Source organism: Anguilla rostrata, chromosome 8 (assembly GCF_018555375.3).
Source record: "Anguilla rostrata isolate EN2019 chromosome 8, ASM1855537v3, whole genome shotgun sequence".
Classification (NCBI taxonomy): Eukaryota; Metazoa; Chordata; class Actinopteri; order Anguilliformes; family Anguillidae; genus Anguilla; species Anguilla rostrata.
In genome coordinates, this window is record NC_057940.1 from 48,440,507 (window position 1) to 48,461,594 (window position 21,088).

Sequence of the window (21,088 nt, forward strand, 5' to 3'; positions counted from 1 at the left end):
CCAGTCTCTTCTGTCCCCAACCAACCCACGAGAGCACAAATCGCTGCCCTGAGCTGTGTAACCCGGAGCTGACTTGTGGAAGGAAACGCTCCCCCCTCTCCTGGACAGAGTAGTGCTTGACCGATGCACCCGGGCCAAGAGGTACGTTGGCCAGCAGGGGCCGCAAAGTATTGACCTTTTAATTGCGTTGTTGGAAAATCACCAGGTCACACAAGAGATGCTGCGGACCAGCCGAGCCGAACCCCTAAGAGGCAACGCCGGGACATCCAGGACAGAGAAGGGTTACGGCAGGAGAATGATCGGAACCCCGGAGCCGCGACGACCCGGACCCACCCCAGGAGAACAGGGAAAGACGACGGTGCTATACCTGTGTAAGGGAAGGCCACTTCGCACGAGACTGCCCCGACAGAGACGAACCCATGCCAGCGGCGGAGACATCGGAACCCCCGGTGTTCCCCTGCTGGTACATCACCACATGCTGGGCACCCGATGGCCCAAGGCGCTCGCTGCTCAATTCTCTCCCCAGGTCACACCCGAGGTAACCATGGGGAAGCAGCTGACGACTCACCAGGTCCAGGACCTCCGAGAACTCCTGGATCGGAAGAGATGTGTTCTCTGACCTACCAGGGTGGACCTCGATAACAGAGCACGACATCGTCACCGAACCGGGGAAGAAGGTTAGACTGAGGCCGTACCAAATCCCCGAGGCCCAGCGTGAGGCTATCAGGGAAGAGGTCAGAAAGATGCTACAGATGGGGGTCATTGAAGAGTCACGCAGTTCCTGGAGCAGTCCAATAGTTATTGTACCCAAACCAGATGGTAGCCATAGGTTTTGCCATGACTTTAGGAAATTAAACGAAATTTCGCGTTTTGATGCTTACCCCATGCCCAGGGTAGATGAGCTGATCGAATGGCTGGGGCCGGCCAGATTCCTCAGCACATTGGATCTCACCCATAGGTATTGGCAGGTTCCACTTCCCCCCAGGCTAAAGAGAAGACCGCCTTTGTGATACCGGTGGCCTTTTCCAGTACCGAGTCCTGCCCTTTGGGGTCCACGGGGCACCGGTGACCTTTCAACGCCTTATGGATCAAGTTCTCCGACCCCATCAGGAGTATGCGGCCGCATACCTCGATGACATTGTGGTCCATATTGCCAACTGGAAGGTCCATCTGGCCAGGCTGGAGGCAGTACTGGGCGCCCTCTGGGAGGCAGAGCTGATGGCCAACGCAACCAAATGTCGTTTGGGGTTAGAAGAGGCGGACTACCATGGGTACACCGTCGGACGAGGGTGTGTGAAACCCCAACCAACGAAGGTGGAGTCAATTGCAACGTGGCCCAAGCCCCTGACCAAGAAGCAGGTGAGAACCTTTCTAGGTCTAGTTGGCTATTACCGACAATTCATCCCCAATTTTGCATCCATAGCCGCACCATTGCATGACCTGACTTCAAAGAGTCGTCCCAACCGAGTCAGCTGGACAGCAGAAGCCGAGGCCGCCTTTGACACCCTGAGACAGACCCTCTGCAGCGAGCCAGTTCTGGTAACCCCGGCCTTTGACCAGACATTTGTCCTACAGACGGATGCTTCCATGGGGGGGATTGAGGCCGTGCTCTCGCAGATACGCTAAGGGGCCGAACACCCGGTCACGTACATAAGCCGTAAGTTAATGAAGCATGAACTGAATTACGCTACGGTAGAAAAAGAATGTTTGGCAGTCAAATGGGCTATGGACAAGCTGCGTTATCATCTACTGGATAGAGAGTTTGTGCTGGTCACCGATCATGCCCCGCTAAAATGGATGGCTGTTAATAAGGGTAACAATTCTCGTGCCACTAGGTGGTTTCTGAGCCTACAGAACTTCTGCTTCAAGGTCGAACATCGGTCCGGGAAGCTCCCTGGGAATGCTGACGCCCTCTCTAGACGGGGGGGGGATGCCTATGGTCCGGCGCTCCAGGTGACAGCTTGGAGCTGAGGGGAGGGGTATGTGGAGCCCCGAGGCCCTATCGGTGCTCCACAGGAGAGCACAAGAAGCACCAGGGCGGCCGGGCCTACCGTCACCGCCGACCACTGGGGCAAGTGATGACTGGGCATTACCTTCCGAATGAGATATTGGAAGATTTCAGGACCCGGGACAGCAATCCGCAGACCAGGTGAACTTCCAAGGACCAGCACCAAAGACAGGGCTACAGCAGAGTGCAGGTATGTGCAATTTTCCACTCTGCTGCAGCACACCTGAGACTGCTTGAGTAGATTGCCTCACAGAATATAAGAAGCAGCACAAAGGAGTGAGAGGCTGGCTGGGGCTAGGGAGAGAAATTACGCCTGGCTTCTTACCTCACCTGTTCCTGGGGCGGTAAGCGGCTGTGAGCCAACGTAAAGCATAGGAATTATATGATTGCAACTTTCAACCTTTTTCTGACAGGGGGAGTGGTCTCCCCGCGCTGAAAAGGACAGAGGGCTGGAGGAAAAGTCCTACAAGGCCGAAAGGAGAAAGGAGAGGAGACAGACCTGGAGCGGGCTGGCCAGTGCCCAATCACACGCTCCTAACCATTGTTCACTTTGTCTCTCCAGGAGGATCGTACTCACCCTGGAGAGGAAGATTGATACCCCGACCGGGAAGAAGTTTCAGTTATTTTTTGCTTCCCCTTCCCCCAAAATTTAATACAAATAAATGCTTTTTTTGTTAACTGACCCTGGGACTCACTGCACTGGTTCTTATACTGCTTTGGCAACTGCAACCTCCGTTGGCGAGGAAGGTCACTATATATATATATATATATATATAGGTTCCGATCAGTTTGTGTCTCAGAGTTTGAATCTGAGTTTGAATTCCGAGTTTGAAGGTGTGAAGAGTTCTCTGTGTGGGTTTCCACTGGGTACTCCAGTTTCCTCCCACAGTCCAAAGACACACAGGATAGGTTAACTAGAGAGTCTAAATTGTCTTTGGGGTGTGAATGGTGTGTGGGTCCTGCAATGGATTTGTGACCAGTCCTCTCACCCAATGTCTTCTGAGGCGACCTTGACCAGTAAAACAACCACAGAACTGCATTACAACTGGAGCATCTATCCAAAGTAATAAAAAAGGACTAGGTGTTCCAGGTGTAATGCAGTTCTGTTGTTTACAGGTTTAAACTCCAGTTAAGCACACCGCAATTGAGCCATTGTGTTTACATTCAGGGGGGAGAAACAACACAAATCATGCTAGCTGCCAGATGCTAACTTAGCCCCCATTTGTGCAGCTGTAGATATCTCTTTCAGAGGCATTTCTACATGTATACGTAGACATTTCAGGATGACGCACTGTGTGTTATAGCTGCCACCAGTTCCCCAGAATATGCATAGTATTTTGGGAAAGATAGGGAGACACCTCACCCCCAATATTTTCATACAAATAGGTCCCTAGACAAGCTTGTATGGTTGTGAGGCTTAACGTTTGGCTACGCAAAGGATTTGTTCCCCTGGCGAAAGACTGAAACAGTCCTGAAATGAGCTGATTCAAAACAGACCAACAAAATGAAATTTAAAAGACAAAGCGAGATGCAGTTATGATAAGGGCTCCATCTAGGAAATCATTTGTGAACCACAACCTCAAATCAAAACAGAATATTCTCAGTCTTTGTTCACCATCTGCATCAGAGGTGCAATTTTTCAGAATTTGTTTAAGATAAAAAATGAAAATAGGTCTAACACTTATTCGAGTGAACTGATTCGAGACAGAACACCAGAAGCCATCGCTGCCCTCAAGGTGGACTTAAGGAAACAGAACTGGAACGAGGTTTATGCTAATGATGATCCTAACAAAACCTATGAGGCTTTTTTGTCCACATTAATTGTGTTCTATGAAAAAAACTGTCCGTTAAGAAAACTCACAAGGAAGCACAAATATGTGGACAAGCCATGAATTACCAAGGCGACAGAGAACGCATGTATAAAGAAAAATGTATTATATAGGAGATTTTTAGAACATAGAACAATAGAAGCAGAAAACAAATATAAGATACATAAAAATAAATTAGTAAATATTATGACATCTAATAAGAAAGAGCATTATCACAAACTATTGGAGCAGTATAGGAGTAACACTCCTAGGAACACGGAGAGTGCTTAACAGCCTAATTAAAAAGGGTCCTGGAAAAGCAGACAAACCAAATTACTTTGTAAAAGATAACAGTACAATTATAAATAACACAAAAGAAATTGCCAATGAATTTAACAATTATTTTGTAAATGTTGGATACAATTTAGCAAACGAGATTGCGGAGCCGAGAAATATGGATGGTGTAGATGAAGACATTGTTCATAAAAACTCCTACTCCATCTTTACTAGAGGTGCTGGTGAAAAGGAAATACTTGACATTGTTAAAAAATGTAAGAATAAAAAGTCGACTGATTGGACTGAAATTAATATGTCGTTAGTAAAAGATATTATAGAATGTACAGTGAAACCATTGACACATATCTGCAATCAATCCTTCCAAACAGGTATATTTCCCAGCAAAATGAAAACAGCAAAAGTCATTCCTATTTATAAAAGTGGAGATAGACGTCTATTCTCCAATTATAGACCAATTTCTCTGCTTTCCCAGTTCTCAAAAATTTTAGAAAAAATATTTGTGCAAAGATTGGATAATTTCATAGAAAAACACAATTTATTGAGTGACCATCAGTATGGCTTTAGAGCTAATAGGCCCACCTCAATGGCAGTGATGGAACTGGTAGAATAGATTTCTACTGCAATGGACAACAAGAAATATACTGTGGGGGTGTTTCTAGACCTAAGAAAAGCATTCGATACCATTGATCATGGCTTATTAATGAAGAAACTGGAGAGATATGGTATTAGAGGAATAGCACACTCATGACTAAGTAGTTACCTCGATGATAGACATCAATATGTACAAATAAATAACGTTGAATCTGATTTGTTGAAGGTTACTTGTGGGGTTCCACAAGGTTCTGTGCTAGGCCCTAAACTGTTTATATTGTATATAAATGATATTTGTAAAGTGTCTAAATTGTTAAAATTTGTTTTATTTGCTGATGACACTAATTTATATTGCTCCGGAAAAAGTTTGGAAGGGCTTCTGATTACAGTGGAAAGGGAATTGAAAGTCTTAAAGAAATGGTTTGATATTAACAAGTTGTCACTGAATTTGAGTAAAACAAAGTTTATAATATTTGGTAATCGGCAAATCAATCAAGTAAAAATTATGATAAATGATGTTGAAATAGAAAGAGTGTATGAAAATAAATTTCTGGGCGTGATAATTAACCATAAACTATGTTGGAAACCACACATAAATAATGTGAAAACAAAAATGTCTAAAACCATTGCAATATTATATAAAACTAAAGATATCTTGAATCAGAAATCACTATATACACTGTATTGTTCTCTCATAGTTCCATACATTACCTACTGTGTGGAGGTATGGGGAAGCACATACAAAACCAGCACTATAAGAATTGTAAATCGAACGGATTATTACGAACCAACCAACGCACTATTTATTAACTTACATGCTTTAAAATTTTATTATCTAGTTGATCTTAAAACTGCACAGATAATGTACAAAGCACAAAATAATTTGCTTCCTAACTGTATTCAGAGGTTGTTTGAAATTAGAGAGAGCCAGTATGAAATTAGGGGAATAAGTATGTTTAACAAATCAAGGGTAAGGACAAATATAAAGATGAGATGTATATCTGTCAAAGGGGTTCATTTGTGGAATAGTTGTGACAAGGAATTAAGAATGTGTAGTTCACATTGCAAATTTAAAAAAATGTTTAAAAATAATGTGTTAAACAAATATAAAACGGAGTTATGATCATTATTGTGTATGAAACATTTGGAACTTTAGTTTTTGTTTCTGTTCTGATTTGTTTTTGTATAGCCTAAATCTAGTAGTGAAAGGGATGCATATTAGAATATGTTATGTAAAAAGGGTAGGTATAATAATCTAAAGCTTCAGCCAACACCTTTTCGGTCAATATTTTTTGTGTTCCTTTTAATTTAATGCCTTATTGTTTTTATTTATTTCTATGTGCATTCTTTTTGAAAAATTGTTAATAAGGACCGAAATAAATTACTACTAGTACTACTACTAGGTGCCACACTGTGTCTGGGCCAGCTTTTGGTTCTCAACCTCAGCACCGGAGGTAATGTCGCCCCCTGTTGATATCTATGTTTTCACTCAAGAAGCAAGTTTCCCAATTGGGCTCCATTCATTTTTGACAGCAAAAATAAAATACTTCTGCTCAAATATAGATGTCAACGGCTTGCATTATGTTTGGATGAAAAATCACATTATATTTCCCGAGGTAAAATATTTTTTTCCTACCACACAGACAAAGATATGATATAAAATGGTACTTCCTGGTTCTGATGTGCTCCCCACAGGCTTCTATCGGCATCGCTGTCCCTACAAATTTGTACTCTAAGGTCTGGGCCTCTGTGTCTGCAGGTTTTTACTCTAAGGTCTGGGCCTCTGTGTCTGCAGGTTTTTACTCTAAGGTCTGGGCCTCTGTGTCTGCAGGTTTTTACTCTAAGGTCTGGGCCTCTGTGTCTGCAGGTTTTTACTCTAAGGTCTGGGCCTCTGTGTCTGCAGGTTTTTACTCTAAGGTCTGGGCCTCTGTGTCTGCAGGTTTTTACTCTAAGGTCTGGGCCTCTGTGTCTGCAGGTTTTTACTCTAAGGTCTGGGCCTCTGTGTCTGCAGGTTTTTACTCTAAGGTCTGGGCCTCTGTGTCTACAGGTTGTTACTCTAAGGTCTGGGCCTCTGTGTCTGCAGGTTTTTACTCTAAGGTCTGGGCCTCTGTGTCTGCAGGTTTTTACTCTAAGGTCTGGGCCGCTGTGTCTGCAGGTTTTTGTGGGCTCTTTTCAATCAGCAGCCAATCAAGGCCCTGGAAACAAGGCGTGTGGACTTTGACACGCTTACCTGGCTGCCATACTCTTTATTGTGATGGTACTTACAGGCCTTCTACTGACCATTCAGAGTCAGGTAGAGATGGGAGGAGGCGTGGCTAATGATCCCGAGGACCAATAGAAAGAAGTTCTGCAGGACATGCATCCTAACGCTACTTTCTGAAGAAGGGAGTAGGTGGGTGTGGGTGTGGGTGGGGGTGAGGGGAAGTGAGTTCAAGGCAAACAAAAAAAAAAAACAGACATACATCCAGTACAAAAAGAAGTCACAAAATTTCCAAGGCATTGCCAACATATTGACTCCAGCAAATTGTACAGAATCTTTTCTACCGAGACACCATCACCAAGACATTTTATGGGAAACCAGGAAGGATATAGTGTAGTATATCTGGGGTGGGAGTGTAGTATAATGGGTAAGTATCCTAAAGGTTGCAGGTTCCATTCCCAGGTGTCCCGGTAGGACACTGCAGTTGTACCCTGCAGGTACTAAAACAGCATTAATTCAGTATATATCCAGCTGCATAAATGGATGCAGTGTAAATGCTGTGTAAAATGTTGTGTAAGTCGCTCTGGATAACAGTGTCTGCTAAATTCTTGTAATGTAATGTAATGGAATATAGGAAAGACCAGGCCTGATCAACCCCCCCCCCCCCAAAACAAAAAAAACTCCCAGGTTTGAAGAAATCTCAAAGTCAACTCAGCTGCGGAGGGGAAACCAATCCTCTGGCCAGCTCAGTGTTAGCAGCTATGCTAAATGCTAGCAGGGAGATACTGGCAAATCTTCCAGGAAAGTAATCATAATCACAGTGGCAAAAAAGAGGCTTATACAGAAACTAGGATTTGTATTGCAGCTGAGGCATTGGGTTTGAGATCAGAGGACAGTGGCTTTAATATCCACACAGACCCACTGCCAGTCTATCCCTGAACAAGGTGTTTATCCTGAAATAAATGCTTTATCTTTGGTCTCGTTGCATGACAGTGTTATCCTGTCTATTTTTTCAATCACGTGCTGTAATTGCACTTGTACTGATTGAATGATTGATTGATTGATTGATTGAGTGAGTGAGTGAGTGACCAGTAAACCCCAAATAATTTATTTTTAAAGTTTATTGATTTGCAGATGTTGACCTAATTTATGTATTAGATAGAATATTGTTTATAACAGGGATACAACCAGGACAGTTCGCCTGTCCATCACAGGGCACACACACCATTCACTCACACACTCATACCTAGGACAATTTAGACTCTTTTCAGGATTGTAAATATAAAATTTTTATTTTAATTTAAAATGCAAAGTGAAATTCTATAGGCAATTTCATCTTGGCCATTGGCCTAGAGTAATACAGGATTAAATACAGGAGTACATGTTAGGTCAGATGAAACCATGTTTCAATACAAGTGTGTTGTTTCTCATACAAACACAAGCTCCACCCATTTCTATGCAAATGATGGCAAAGACAGCCATCAGTACAGAAACTAAGCTTTGTGATTGGCTAGGTGTCTCAGTATCTGAATAAACTGCCCAGCACTCCAAGCGGAATCAATCAACACTTTCTTCTTCACGTTTTATTTCCTTTTTGAAAAGATTTGTAAATCCTCGAGTGTGTGTTCACTGCCATCTGTGTGTTTGACAGCTGCAGAGATGGTATGATCACTTTCACTTTCCATTACATGAAAGAAGAGGTGTGGCACTGGATAAACTAGGCTCTTTTTTTTTTTAACCCCAACCGCTGATCCAAGATCAACATACAAAAAAATGAATCCCAGAAGATGAAAATGCTGTTATATTAGCTAGCTAATGTGAGGAAAGTTGAAAGAGAGTTGTGGACAGTCTTAATAATCTTCCCTCATAGTGCACACACACACACACACGCACAAACACATACACATGTACACACATAACCACACACTGTCACACACGCACCCGCGCGCACACACACACAGGGCACACACGCCCACACACAAACACATACACACAGTCACACGCACACAGGTCATGCTCAGATTAGAGCTATATTTCCACTTTTCGGACTCTTTGCGCCCCCTGGTGGTCACATGATGGGGATGCTGGCCAGGTTAGCGATTCCACAGAGGTTTCTGCGGTTCCGGGCCATCAGAATATACCCTCCATCGCCCCATGCTTGCCCCCAGCTGTTCACGGCGGGGAGGGCACGTGGGGGGGGGTTGTGAAAGTGGGAGAAAAACACAGATGGGGACGAGGACAAGAGGTTAACATTTCTTGACTGCTTGTTGGAACATACAAACTTTCACTTATGTGCAATGGAAAGTATCAACTACTGTTGTTAATCTACTCCACAACCCAAACATAATGCAAAACTGCCAGAGCTGTATACTGCATGAAGAGAACACCTTTTCACTGAATATAAGGTATTGTGGGTTGTGTGGGTGTGGGTGGGGTTGATTCAAGACTGCGTTTCATTGGCTGAGCTGCCTGATTTGAAGCGTAACTGCCTCCCAGCTCCGCGGCAGAGCGCTTGGAGACACGCTCCGAGCGTCGAGCTCCTTGTAAAACACGCTGTCTGTCAGCTGCGTACTCTTTCCAGACCAGGGCGTGTCGCGGGGTCGGCGGAGCTCACCTGTTCTTAACGATCCAGAACTTCTTGCAGGTGGGAGTGACGCCGTAGCCGACCACCAGCACGGCGTGGTTCAGGTACTCCCCGCTACACTCGGGGTCATAGTAAACACCTGCAGAGGAGACGGCGGGACAGGTGAGCTGCTCTTACCTGTGGTAAACTGCCACTACACTGTTGTGTCCTTACCCACAAAGCCACTTTTGCGTCATTACCCACAATGCCACTTTTACTTTCTGACCCATGGGCTTTCCACCTCTGCATTACACCGGAGTGTTTGTTTTAGTTTCAGAGCTTGAAAGATTTAATCCAATTGTGCGGGGGGTCAGAAAGAGGTCAGCGAATAAGAACCGCCGAGATCTCACACTGTGCCAGTGAAACCTTCAACTGCCCGACTGGCTCTACAGTTCAGCCAATCACATGCAGGGAGACGATGTACTTCCGGGTCAATGAGTCAGTGCGTCCCCATGGTTCCCTCCCAGCAGAAGGCTCTGGCCTTACCGCTCTTGTAGAAGGTAAAGTTTGGGGATCTGGTGTTGATCCCCACGGAAACGGGCCCATGCACGGCCACGACTGCCCGCAAGACCCGCTCGTTCCCCTCAGGGAGCTCCTTGAAGTCCCAGATCTGGGCCACGCTGTCTGATCTGTTAAAGGTACAATTCTGCTCCTGAGGAGGCACACACAGACACACACATAAACACACAAACACACAGGCACACACAAACACACACAGGCACACACACACACCCATAAACAGGCACACATACACACACAGAGGCACACACACACTCACATACATACACACATACACACAAACAGGCACACACATACATGCGCACACGCACACGCACACACACATACACACAGACACAGACACACACGCAGGCACACACACACACACACACAGGTATGCACAGTCAAGCACACACATGCAAGCACACACACACACACAGGCAAACACACGCACACACACACACACACACACACACACACACACATTAGACCACAGGTGGGAAATGGGAGCCATACCTGTTTCTGGTTCTCTTGCAGGCTCTGGCCTAAATTATTTAATTATCCCTGACATTAGCTACATTTGTTGAAATGTAGCGTGTAAATTACTGTTTTTGTGTGACTAAGTGAAACATTTGCTGTGATCTAATTTACAAGAGAACCAGTGTATGCAGCCATTTATCTAATTTAGCCAGAGTGGAAACAGAAACCTACATATAGACCGGCTCTCCAGGCCCACCCAGCACTAAACTCAGCCCCAAGGTTTTAAAGTATTTTCTGCTAGATATCTCCCATCCAAGTACAAAACAAGCCAATACCCACTTAGCTACAGCAGTTTGACTCAATAAGGGTACAGGGCAGTACAGATGAGGTTCGTATTTCTTAAAAAAAAAAAAAAAGACCTGTTTGGGTACAGTGCCCTGTGAGTATGTTTTATGAGGAAGTGGGGGTTTATGTACCACGCCCATGTAGGGATATTTCCTCTCAGAGCTGATGCCTTTCTTCATTGCATACTTGTAGGCGTTGGTCATGTAGCCGCCCATGCAGCCATAGTTGCTCCTGACGCAGTCCACCAGGTTCTGGGGGCTGAGGGGCACCAGCTTCCTCCGGCTCCTCATTAGTTGACCCTCCAGAGCCCCCGCGGCGCTGATGGCCCAACAGGACCGGCAGGAGCCCTGGGGAGGAACCGTGGCGCTGTCATTCCACCCGTGTCCAGCGTTACTCCTTATCGCGGTTTTTGGTGGGAGAGCGAGGGTAAAGCCACACATCCTCTGACGTGATCACCTGGCTTCACTCTCGCCTCTCCCAATATCTTCGGAGCTTATGGGCGTTTTTTTTAAACAGCGTTCGTCAAATGTATTTTTGTCTTACATTTTGGAAATCCCCATACAGCAGTAATTAACAAGACATCTTTAACTGAACTACGTGGACTGGGGAAATAAAATTTGAAATTGACTTCACATCAGATCGTGTGAACATGTCAGATCTTTAATCTGATTGGTTGATGCTTCGCGGACATGAAAAATCACCTCCCATTGAAATGGACTGAGACTATTACGGAGTAGCTCCTTATCCCAGGATGTGTGGAATCACCCTTAGCCTTACAAATTTTCAGTGGTTTGAACAAAGCAATGATTGACAACTCGTTGTTGCTCCGCCCATTACGGGCGTGTCACTCTCCCATCGCTAGTTTCAGCACGCTCAGAGCGTTCTGTCTCTAAATACACGAAATAATCCAAGTTATCTGACACAGGTGTACAGAACGTCACTAGGAGCTATCTATTGACAAGTCTGCCGTGATTGTTCAGACTGAAAGGAGGAAACCAAACATAACATTTTTTATTGGGTACTCAGATTATTAAACAGATTTCATTTAGAGAGTAATGTGCAGCATTAGCTACTACTTTCCATCCAGGAAAAGATGTCCCCTAAAGTGACAGGGCTAGTAGTTTTCCCCTGCTGCCACCAGAGGATGGTGCATGATCCCGGGAATTGCCTGAACTGCCCTGTGCTTTCAGTGGTTTAACAGACTGAACAATAATCTAATTTGACCTAATGTTCATTTAGATAAATCATTTAAATGTACCACTAATCCCTGTCTCTCTGGTCATGAAGCATGGAGATAAGTTCACTTCTAATCGTGGCCTCTGTTAGAAATGTTTAAAAATGGCCCGGTTCTTGGTTCCTGGATCTCGGTTCCTGGATCCTCGTCTCTTTATTAACACACTGACCTGATTTATGACCGGCGTGACGTAGCCAAGTATGCGGTAATCGATGGCCTTGGGCAGTTTTGTGGGGATGTCATCGAGAGTGAAGGTGTTGTTGGTCTCTCTGGCCTGAGGAACCACCAGACCGGTCATCTTCTCAGCCACTTCCTCAGCGGTCTGGGGTGAGGGAGGGAGAAGACATGGTTCAGGAGGAGAAGATGAGGTGCTGGGTAACGATTCCTCTGTAAGTTTGACTTGGTAATGCAAGCTGTTCTGTCTGTGATTCCCCCCCTCCCCTCCATCCCCACCCCTCCCCTCCCCTCCCCTCCACCCCCACTCCCACCATGTGAAATAGCAGTGCAGAGTTCTCAATACTGGCCCAGGAGGAACTCGTCTCCCAGGTAACTAGCTCTCTACTGTGCCAAGTGTGGTCCAGCAGAAAACTGTCACTATCAAACCCGTTTGTTGAGATGTTTTCATTCATGTGATGTCAACTGTTCCTTATCCAGAGCAACTTACACAGCGTACTTCCTCATTGAAAACAGTTTTCTACCGCTGGAAGTTTACTGAGGCAGTTCAAGGAAAGGATTGTGCTGAAGGACCCATAAGCTTTGAGTTACATAAGCCCAGTTATAGAGCCAAGCCACTACATTGCATTGCATTGAGTGCAAGTGATTTGTTGGTGTTGTTGTGCAAAAGCCTCCAGTTCGAGTGTGGTAGCACTGTGCTAATGCTCCTTCAGAGGAATGCTCCTGCTGGGGTGTGGGTCGGGCGGTGCAGCTCAGGTTGGGTGGTGTGGGCTGCGCTGTGAAGGTTAGATGGTGCAGGTTGGGTGGTGTGGGCTAGGCGGTGCAGGTTAGATGGTGTGGGTTGGGCGGTGCAGGTTGGGTGGTGTGATTTGGGGGGGTGCTGGTTGGGTCAGGTGGCATGGGTTCAGTGGTGTGGGTTGGGTGGTGCAGGTTGGATGGTGTGGGTTGGGTGGTGCAGGTTGGATGGTGTGAGTTGGGTGGTGCAGGTCGGAGGGTGTGAGTTGTGCGGTGCAGGTTGGGGGGTGCAGAATAGGTGGTGTGTGTTGGGTGGTGTGGGCTGGCTGGTGCAGGTGGGACGGTGTGTGAGTTGTGCGGTGCAGATTGGGTGGTGCAAGTTATGTGGTGTAGGTTGGGTGGTGTGGGTTAGGTGCTGCAGTTTAGGCGATTCAGGGTGGATGGTGTGAGTTGTGGGGTGCAGGTTGGGCAGTGCAGGTTGGGTGGTGTGGGTTGGGTGGTGTGGATTAAGCGGTGCAGGTTGGGTGGTGTGAATTGTGGGGTGCAGGTCAGATGGTGCAGGATGGACTGTGCAGGTTTGGCGGTACAGGTTGGATGGTGTGTACTGGGCAGTGCAGGTTGGGTGGTGTGAGTTGTGGGGTGCAGGATGGATGGTGCAGGTTGGGCGGTGCAGGTTGCGTGGTGCAGGTTGCATGGTGCATGTTGGGTGGTGTGGGTTGTGGGCTGTAGGTTGAATGGTGTGAGTTCCGGGGTGCAGGTTGGGTGGGCATTTTGGGAGGAGCATGTTGGGTGGTGCAGGTTGGGTGGTGCAGGTTGTGGAGTGCAAGTTGTGTGGTGTGGGTTGTGGGGTGCAGGTCGGGCAGTGCAGGTTGGATGGTGTGAGTTGTGGGGTGCAGGTCAAGCAGTGCAGGTTAGATCGTGCAGGTTTCGCAGTGCAGGTTGGATGGTGTGGATTGGGCAGTGCAGGTTGGGTGGTGTGAGTTGTGGGGTGCAGGTCAAGTGGTGCCGGTTGGGTGGTGCAATCTGGATGTGTGGGTTGGGCAGTGCAGGTTGGATGGTGTGTATTAAGCAGTGCAGGTTGGGTGGTGTGAATTGTGGGGTGCAGGTCAGATGGTGCGAGTTGGGTGGTGCAGGTTGGGCAGTTCAGGTTGGATGGTGTGAGCTGTGGGGTGCAGGTTAGATGGTGCAGGTTTAGCAGTGCAGGTTGGGCGGTTCAGGTTGGATGGTGTGAGTTGTGGGGTGCAGGTTTGGTGGTGCAGGTTCAGTGGTGTGGGTTGGGCGGTGCAGGTTTTATGGTGTGCGTTCTGCAGTGCATGTTGAGCAGTACAGGTTAGGTGTTGTGGGTCGGGTGGTGTGAATTGTGCGGTGCAGGTTGGATGGTGCAGGTTGGATTGTGCAATTTGGATGGTGTGAGTTGAGAGGTGCAGATTGGATGGTGGAGGCTGGATGGTGTGAGTTGTGGAGTGCAGGTTGGGTGGTGCAGGTTGGATGATATGAGTTGTGGGGTGCAGGTTGGACGGTGCAGGTTGGATGGTGCAATTTGGATGGTGTGAGTTGAGAGGTGCAGATTGGATGGTGGAGGTTGGATGGTGTGAGTTGTCGGGTGCAGGTTGGGTGGTGCATTTTGGGTGCTGGGGGTTTGTTGGTGTGGGTAGGGCGGTGCAGGTTGGATGGTGCAGGTTGGGCGGTGCAGTTTGGGTGGTGCAGGTTGAATGGTGCAGGTTAGGCGGTGCAGGTTTGGTGGGCATGTTCGGCAGTGCATGTTGGGAGGTGCATATTGGGAGGTGTAGGTTGGATGGTGCAGGTTCGCGGTGCAGGTTGTGGGGTGCAGGTTATGGGGTGTAGGTTGGATGGTGCAGGTTGGCAGTGCAGGTTGTGGGGTGCAGGTTGGGTCGTGCAGGTTATGGGGTGCAAGTTGGATGGTGCAGGTTGGCGGTGCAGGTTGGGTCGTGCAGGTTATGGGGTGCAGGTTGGCGGTGCAGGTTGTGGGGTGCAGGTTGGGTACTCACCATGTCTCCCAGGTGGTTCATGCCCAGCTGATAGGAGTGCATGCCCTGCTCATACTCCAGGTTGTGGGCCTCGATCAGCAGCGTGTTCTTCTCCCAGACTGACCTGCGCTGCTCCTCCTCCTCCTACAGGTTCAAAGGTGACTGTGTTCTGTTAATGACACTGGTTTTTGTTTTCAACTTAAAATCAGCACCCAGTTCAGACCCAAGAAACCAAGAGCATGAGATAACTGCATATTTAAATGCTCTAACTAATTAATTAAGTGAAGAGCAACAATGAAAACCAGCAGAGCCTGTGCATCTCTAGGGCCCAGGTTACAGAACCCTGTGCTACACCCTGACGAGATATAACTGATGCTATCACAGACAAACCACTAACCGGATTTCACGTTCTTTTGGTCTTACTTTTCCTTAACTACAGAATGCTTTGTAGTTATGTAACAGAAGTGTCTGAGGATTCTCTCATACATTTTGAATCTGCGTGGTATGTTTTCATAAGTTATATCAAATTGTAATATTTGCCGTCAATGGAGACGTCGCTTTCAATGTTTAGATTGCAGAGTTGAAAATCTGGTCAGTCGATAGCACGGCTGTCCAGTCTCATCTGAAACGGGCCAATGCGGACGCAGGTTTTTGTTTTAGCCCAGCTTTACGACACCTGATGCAACTCAACAAATCATGGTCTTCAATCAAGACCTAAAGTAGAATCAGGTGATTTAGTACTGGGCTAAAGCAAAATCTGAGGCCACTCTGGCACTTTTTGATTGGACCCCTGGTCTACAGTAATATCTATGCTGTTATTCAGATCTGTAGCTGCTGTGTTGAATCCCACTGTTGAAGTTGAAGTTGATATCTTTGACTCCCCAGACAGGAAAGACTGCGATCCTCTGACCTCCAGCCAAGACGGTATGTTGCCGGGCAACGGTCACACCCTTTACCGGAATCACGTTCCCTGTTCTGTGCATAACTCAGTGCAGTGGTGTCACTAGAGTCGGTGCTGGTGGGTATGGCTGCAAAGGACTGCATGTTATGCATTCAAAAGACAAAGCGCTTCTCGTCACATTATTACAGCTAATTAAATAAACAGGCAGTAAACTGCATCGGAGGAATTAGCTGTTTCAACTCGTGATGGTGTCACCCGGTGCGGTCCACACCCCCCTGGGGCCTCTAAACTCAGGAGAGATTGATAACGCAGTGAGGAAAAAGGCAAATTAATCCTCATGCTTAATTTTACATTTTATACTTACCGAGAAACTTCCCCAGCAGGGTACAACAGAAGTCATGTGACTCACAGGGAAGGAGCGGGATCCCAGAGGCTCAAAATTGCCTGTCCCATCAAATCAAGATTCCATCCCCCCCCCCCCAAATTCAAGGACCCATAAAAAATTATAGTTGGCTATATCACAACTGCCTCAGACCATCCTTAAAGCTGTATAAAAATGGCTGCAGCGCCCCTGAAAATGACTGCTCTCCCCAGGGAGAGGCCCTAAAGAAGAGTTTTTAAGGGAATTCACAGCAAGGGGAGCAGAACTCCTAAAGAGCTGGTCTGCATGCTGGTTTTTGTTCCAACCTATTACCACGGTTATAGTTTTCTGACAGCTCTCTAAACTAGTTCGCTAATGTGCTTGGGCACAGTAAAATCTTTAGGATGCACTTGCAGTCTGCGGCTGTAGCTGGTGTTTAGACAAAAGTAAGATCAAGATGTGACTGGGCTAATTAAATAATTAAAAGCTGAAGTTGGCACAAAATACTGAAACAGATTGGCCCTTGTTGTGATTTACAACACCCCTGATTTACAGAAAAAAGTGTACATAAAATTTCAAGGTTCAAGAGGATCATGAAAATCTCTGAACAAAAAAACTCAGGCACTTAAAGGTCCGACAGTCAGAAGGTTGTGGTTTAGAGAACTTTAAAGTTTTAAAGTTTTCAACCTTGGATTTTTATTTCAGAACGGAATGGCTTTCAAAGGGCTGTATGGACCCTGCAGACTTGAAACTGCATGTTATTGCAGTTTCAAGAAGCTGTGCAACATGAGCTAAACTTCAGCTTTTGATTGAAAATTGAGATTGCCATGGCAAACAATCATACAGAAGTGTATTTCCCCCAACAAGGGCAAAGGCTGCCAGTGAGAGGCCCAGGGCTCTTGGACCAGGGAACCAATCAAATGCTTGTCTGGACGTCTGGCGATGCAGTACATACACACAATTGAGAACAAGTCTGGAAAGACTTAACAGAAGCTTCTGTCACTATGGATGCTACCAGTTATGCATCATAAGGCAAAATAATCCTTAATTTAACCTTTTAACATTGTGCCAAACTCACAATGTATGTTTACAAATATATATATATATATGTGTGTGTGTGCGTGTCGTGTGTGTGTGTGTGTGTCTGTGTGTGTGTGCGTGTGTATGTGTGTGTGTGTGTGACCAGTTATGTCCTGTACTAGTGTATGTGTCTGCATGTGGTGTTTCTGTGTGTGTGTGTTGTGTGTGCATGCTCGCAATTTCCCTTTTATCAACTGGGTCGTGATCGTGTTATTCTGAGCCAGGTATTGAGCACGGGCTGTGTTAATGAGTGTTGTGTGTGAGGTTCTGCTCAAGGTGTGTTTGCTTTTAAATATGCTGCCCCCTCTTCCTGGAATAATGTACAGAAGGACCTGAAATTGTCAGAACTGATTTCTATGGGGAAATTTAAGTCAATTTTAAAGGATCGTGAAAATAGTACTCTTGGTCAATGTGATTGCTCCTAAATTTTCACTGAAATCATTTTTAAAAATTGCACCTGTTTATGCGTCATAACTGGATTTTTGTCCTTGACCTTTTATTGTATATTAGTTGGATATTGTGTTCACTCGTTTGAAGTGTGTGACAGTATTTACCTGTTTGTATTGTTTGTGTTTATTGTTGTAACAATGTTTATGCTGCTTTCTTGGCCAGGTCACTCTTGAAAAAAAGATTTTAATCTCAATGAGACTTATCTGGTTAAATAAAGGATATATACTGTATATATATATAGGTTCCGGTCAGTTTGTGTCTTAGAGTTTGAATCTCAGAGTTTGAATTCCAAGTTTGAAGGTGTGAAGAGTTCTCTGTGTGGGTTTCCACTGGGTACTCCAGTTTCCTCCCACATCCAAAGACACACAGGATAGGTTAACTAGAGAGTCTATATTGTCTTTGTATCTCACCCAATGTCTGCTGAGGCAACCTTGACCAGTAACACGCCCCTCCCATGACCTTGACCAGTAACACGCCCCTCCCGACTTGACTACGCCTCGACTTGACCAAACGCCTCCGACTTGAGACACGCCTCGTTATAAACCTCACGACTGCAGTAAATCCGGACCTGACCAGTAATCGGATGACCAGAATGAGCAGTTTATAAGATGGATGGATGACTGAATGGGCAGGGGCGGTATTTTGCAAAGCAGGTCTACCGAGTTAGCGAGCCGAGCAGCCCTGTTCTGAAGACATACCGCAAGAGTATCATGCTCGGTGTTTACTCAACTCTGAGAGTACTTCTGTGTTCTGACAGAAAACCTTAAATCCCTGCTAGACATTAGAGAAGCTCCATTAGAGTTGAACTGACACTGAAAATGTTACTGTGTAGTGTCTGTGGGGTTGAGGGACCTACCAGGCTGCTGTACTGCTTCTTGTGGGTGGTCTTCCAGACTTCCCAATCTGTGTCCCTTGACAGTCGCTCAGGAGAGAAGGCCAGCGCTGTGACCAGCAGTGCCACTATACCTCCACACCAAAGCATTCTGGGAGACGACGATGCGACAGGAAGTGGGGTGAGGGGAAAACAGAACACATAGGAGGAAATGATGCCAGCAGGGCAAACAGTGGTCATGACGATGTGCCTCAGATCGCTTTGTGAAGCCCGCACCCTGAGGGAGACCACGGTGTAGTACTGTGCTAAGGTTTAGTACTGTCCAGTACACTGCTACAATGCTTATAAAGCCTTCCGTATGCACAGTGTTATACACAGTAAAATGTCCACTGTTAATTCAATTCAATTTCGAACGGTGTTAATTCAACAGTTAAGTAATATTTGGGAACAAATTTTATCTGTTAAGAGTTAAATTAACACTGATCATTTTACTGTGTGTACAAGTCTTATGCTGCTATCTGTCATTAGAAATAGGCAATGTAGTGTAGTATAATGGGTAAGGTACTTAACCAGCATTGCTTCAGTATGTTTCTCCTGAATATTCAACAGGAAAATTAAATCAGGAGAAACGATGCTTGTAGTATCTATTGCATATCTGGCAGCAGCACAGTGGTTTGAGTCTCATTTGATACCTTGGACCCTTGATGACTTAAAGCCATTTAGCCAACAAATGTGTTCCATACTGTATCAGCATATTTTACGGCTGAATCTAGACCCACCCCACAATTCCCATAGAGATCCATTCAAATGCAAAGAGTTTTCGTATCGCTTGCAGGACAACCTGACAATAAGAGATCCAGACTGATGTTGATAGGTCACAGACATCAGGACGTCATGGCATGCGAAGAATAGGCTATGCAACCAAATACAAAACATTTTATTTTATTTTAATGTCAACTTTTATTTGACATTGTTAATTTGTCTAAAACACTGAAATGGGGGACTACGTATAAAAAGTGTTGTAATGACATGGTGAAACCAAAATGTACAAGAATACCCTTTAATAAAAGCCGAGTCTGCGCTTTGACTACGTGTGAATTGTTTGATCAAAGAAAATAAAATATTAAATCAGAAAAAATGCAGGCCGTTTTAATGTTGTGGCTGATCGGTGTATATTTTCCCGCGACAGCACCGGCATGTGAAATGCCGGATTCGTTAACTGCAACATGGACCTATAGAACTTATGGTATATGATGCAGCCAAAGCAAATAGCTCCTTTATACATGTCCAACGGATCACCAATGTCAGGTTCAGAAGGCTTGCATTTGGTCTTAAACGGTGTATAAAAATTTAACACTGCCTAAAAACAACCTATCGTAAGTAAAACCGAAACAATGTAAGCACTGTCAACTGCTCAGTGTTTATTCGACTATGATGGAACACATTTGCGCTCTTGTACTCAAACTCGGTTAGAGTAAAATCAACACTAAAACATTAGTGTTACTCTGCTACTGTTTGCAGCCTACTCTCCCAAATAGGCTACACTGGTTTGTTAAATTGAAAAGAAATATATATATATATATATTATATATATATATTTAAAATCTATATATAAAAAATAAATAAATCTACATATAAAATGAAATTCTACTCCACATTTCTTTCGAACGAAGTGGTTTAGGGATTTAAAAAAAATAAAAAGTCTAGGTGATCAGTTTACCTGAATTCCAGCCACGCCTGGATACGTCTTCAGCACGGTGCAGGTGAGTGTGCGCGTGAGGCGCTTCATATACCTTGCAGTGTCGAATCGAGCCTTTCAGCGATCTTATCTGCGTCGATCTGACAAGGGCGGCCTGCGCTTCTCGTGACCCCAGTGTTAAAACGTATTGAGTTAATGAAATAAAATGGAAAAAGTGTTTGGTTGTTCATAGTGAACGAGGAGACATCCATGCATTATTTTGCTGGATTAGGGTTCTGATGGATGTGAATCTCATTAAAAAACACGTTTTCAACGTACAAAAATTCCAAATTACTCAGTTACAAAACACCGCCTATAAGTAATTCAAACTGGCTAAATATAGGCCTGCCATTAAAAGTATTGATATCAAAATGACACCAGGTTACCTACTACAAACAATATAGGCTCTTGCCTCACAGAATTTAAAGCTGTATTCCAAAGCAATACTACTCAATGTCTCCTAAATTGTTTCAAGTCACATGGTCCAGTTTGGTTTTTTTTTTTAATCTTACCATCTCACAATGTCGTCATTCAAACTTTGTCACACCTGTCACGTAACGGGTAGGGAGGACCCAAACGCAGAATTTTAAAAAAACACCAACTCAAAAAGGGAAAATTAACAGAATTTACTTACAACAGGGAACAAAAAAAAAAATCAGGAAACCAGAAGGCCACGCAGGGCACTTCCAAAAAAAGCACAAACCAGAAAACTCAAAATACAAAACACACACAGAGCAGAACATGG

General features: G+C 45.3%; 1 protein-coding gene across 1 annotated transcript; it reads right to left on the reverse strand.

Annotated features, from left to right (window-relative positions):
- Nucleotides 1-8,571: 8,571 nt before the first annotated feature.
- Nucleotides 8,572-20,797, reverse strand: LOC135260205 (cathepsin K-like). The gene is made up of 8 exons (XM_064345415.1): nucleotides 20,326-20,797; nucleotides 18,630-18,756; nucleotides 15,003-15,125; nucleotides 12,254-12,406; nucleotides 10,982-11,197; nucleotides 10,014-10,179; nucleotides 9,519-9,627; nucleotides 8,572-9,072 (listed from the first exon to the last, which is right to left on the reverse strand). The coding sequence occupies exons 2-8, from the start codon at nucleotides 18,753-18,755 to the stop codon at nucleotides 8,973-8,975; spliced, it is 993 nt and encodes a 330-aa protein (XP_064201485.1). The 5' UTR covers nucleotide 18,756; nucleotides 20,326-20,797; the 3' UTR covers nucleotides 8,572-8,972.
- Between the last annotated feature and the right edge of the window lie 291 nt (nucleotides 20,798-21,088).

Excerpts from the sequence above, each read along its gene's own strand:
- LOC135260205 (XM_064345415.1), bottom strand. The coding sequence starts at position 18,755 with ATGCTTTGGTGTGGAGGTATAGTGGCACTGCTGGTCACAGCGCTGGCC. Across the intron at positions 10,180-10,981 it reads AATATCCCTACATGGGCGTG|GAGCAGAATTGTACCTTTAA; the intron begins GTACATAAACCC and ends GTGCCTCCTCAG. Across the intron at positions 9,073-9,518 it reads TTCTGGATCGTTAAGAACAG|CTGGGGGCAAGCATGGGGCG; the intron begins GTGAGCTCCGCC and ends CGCCGTGAACAG.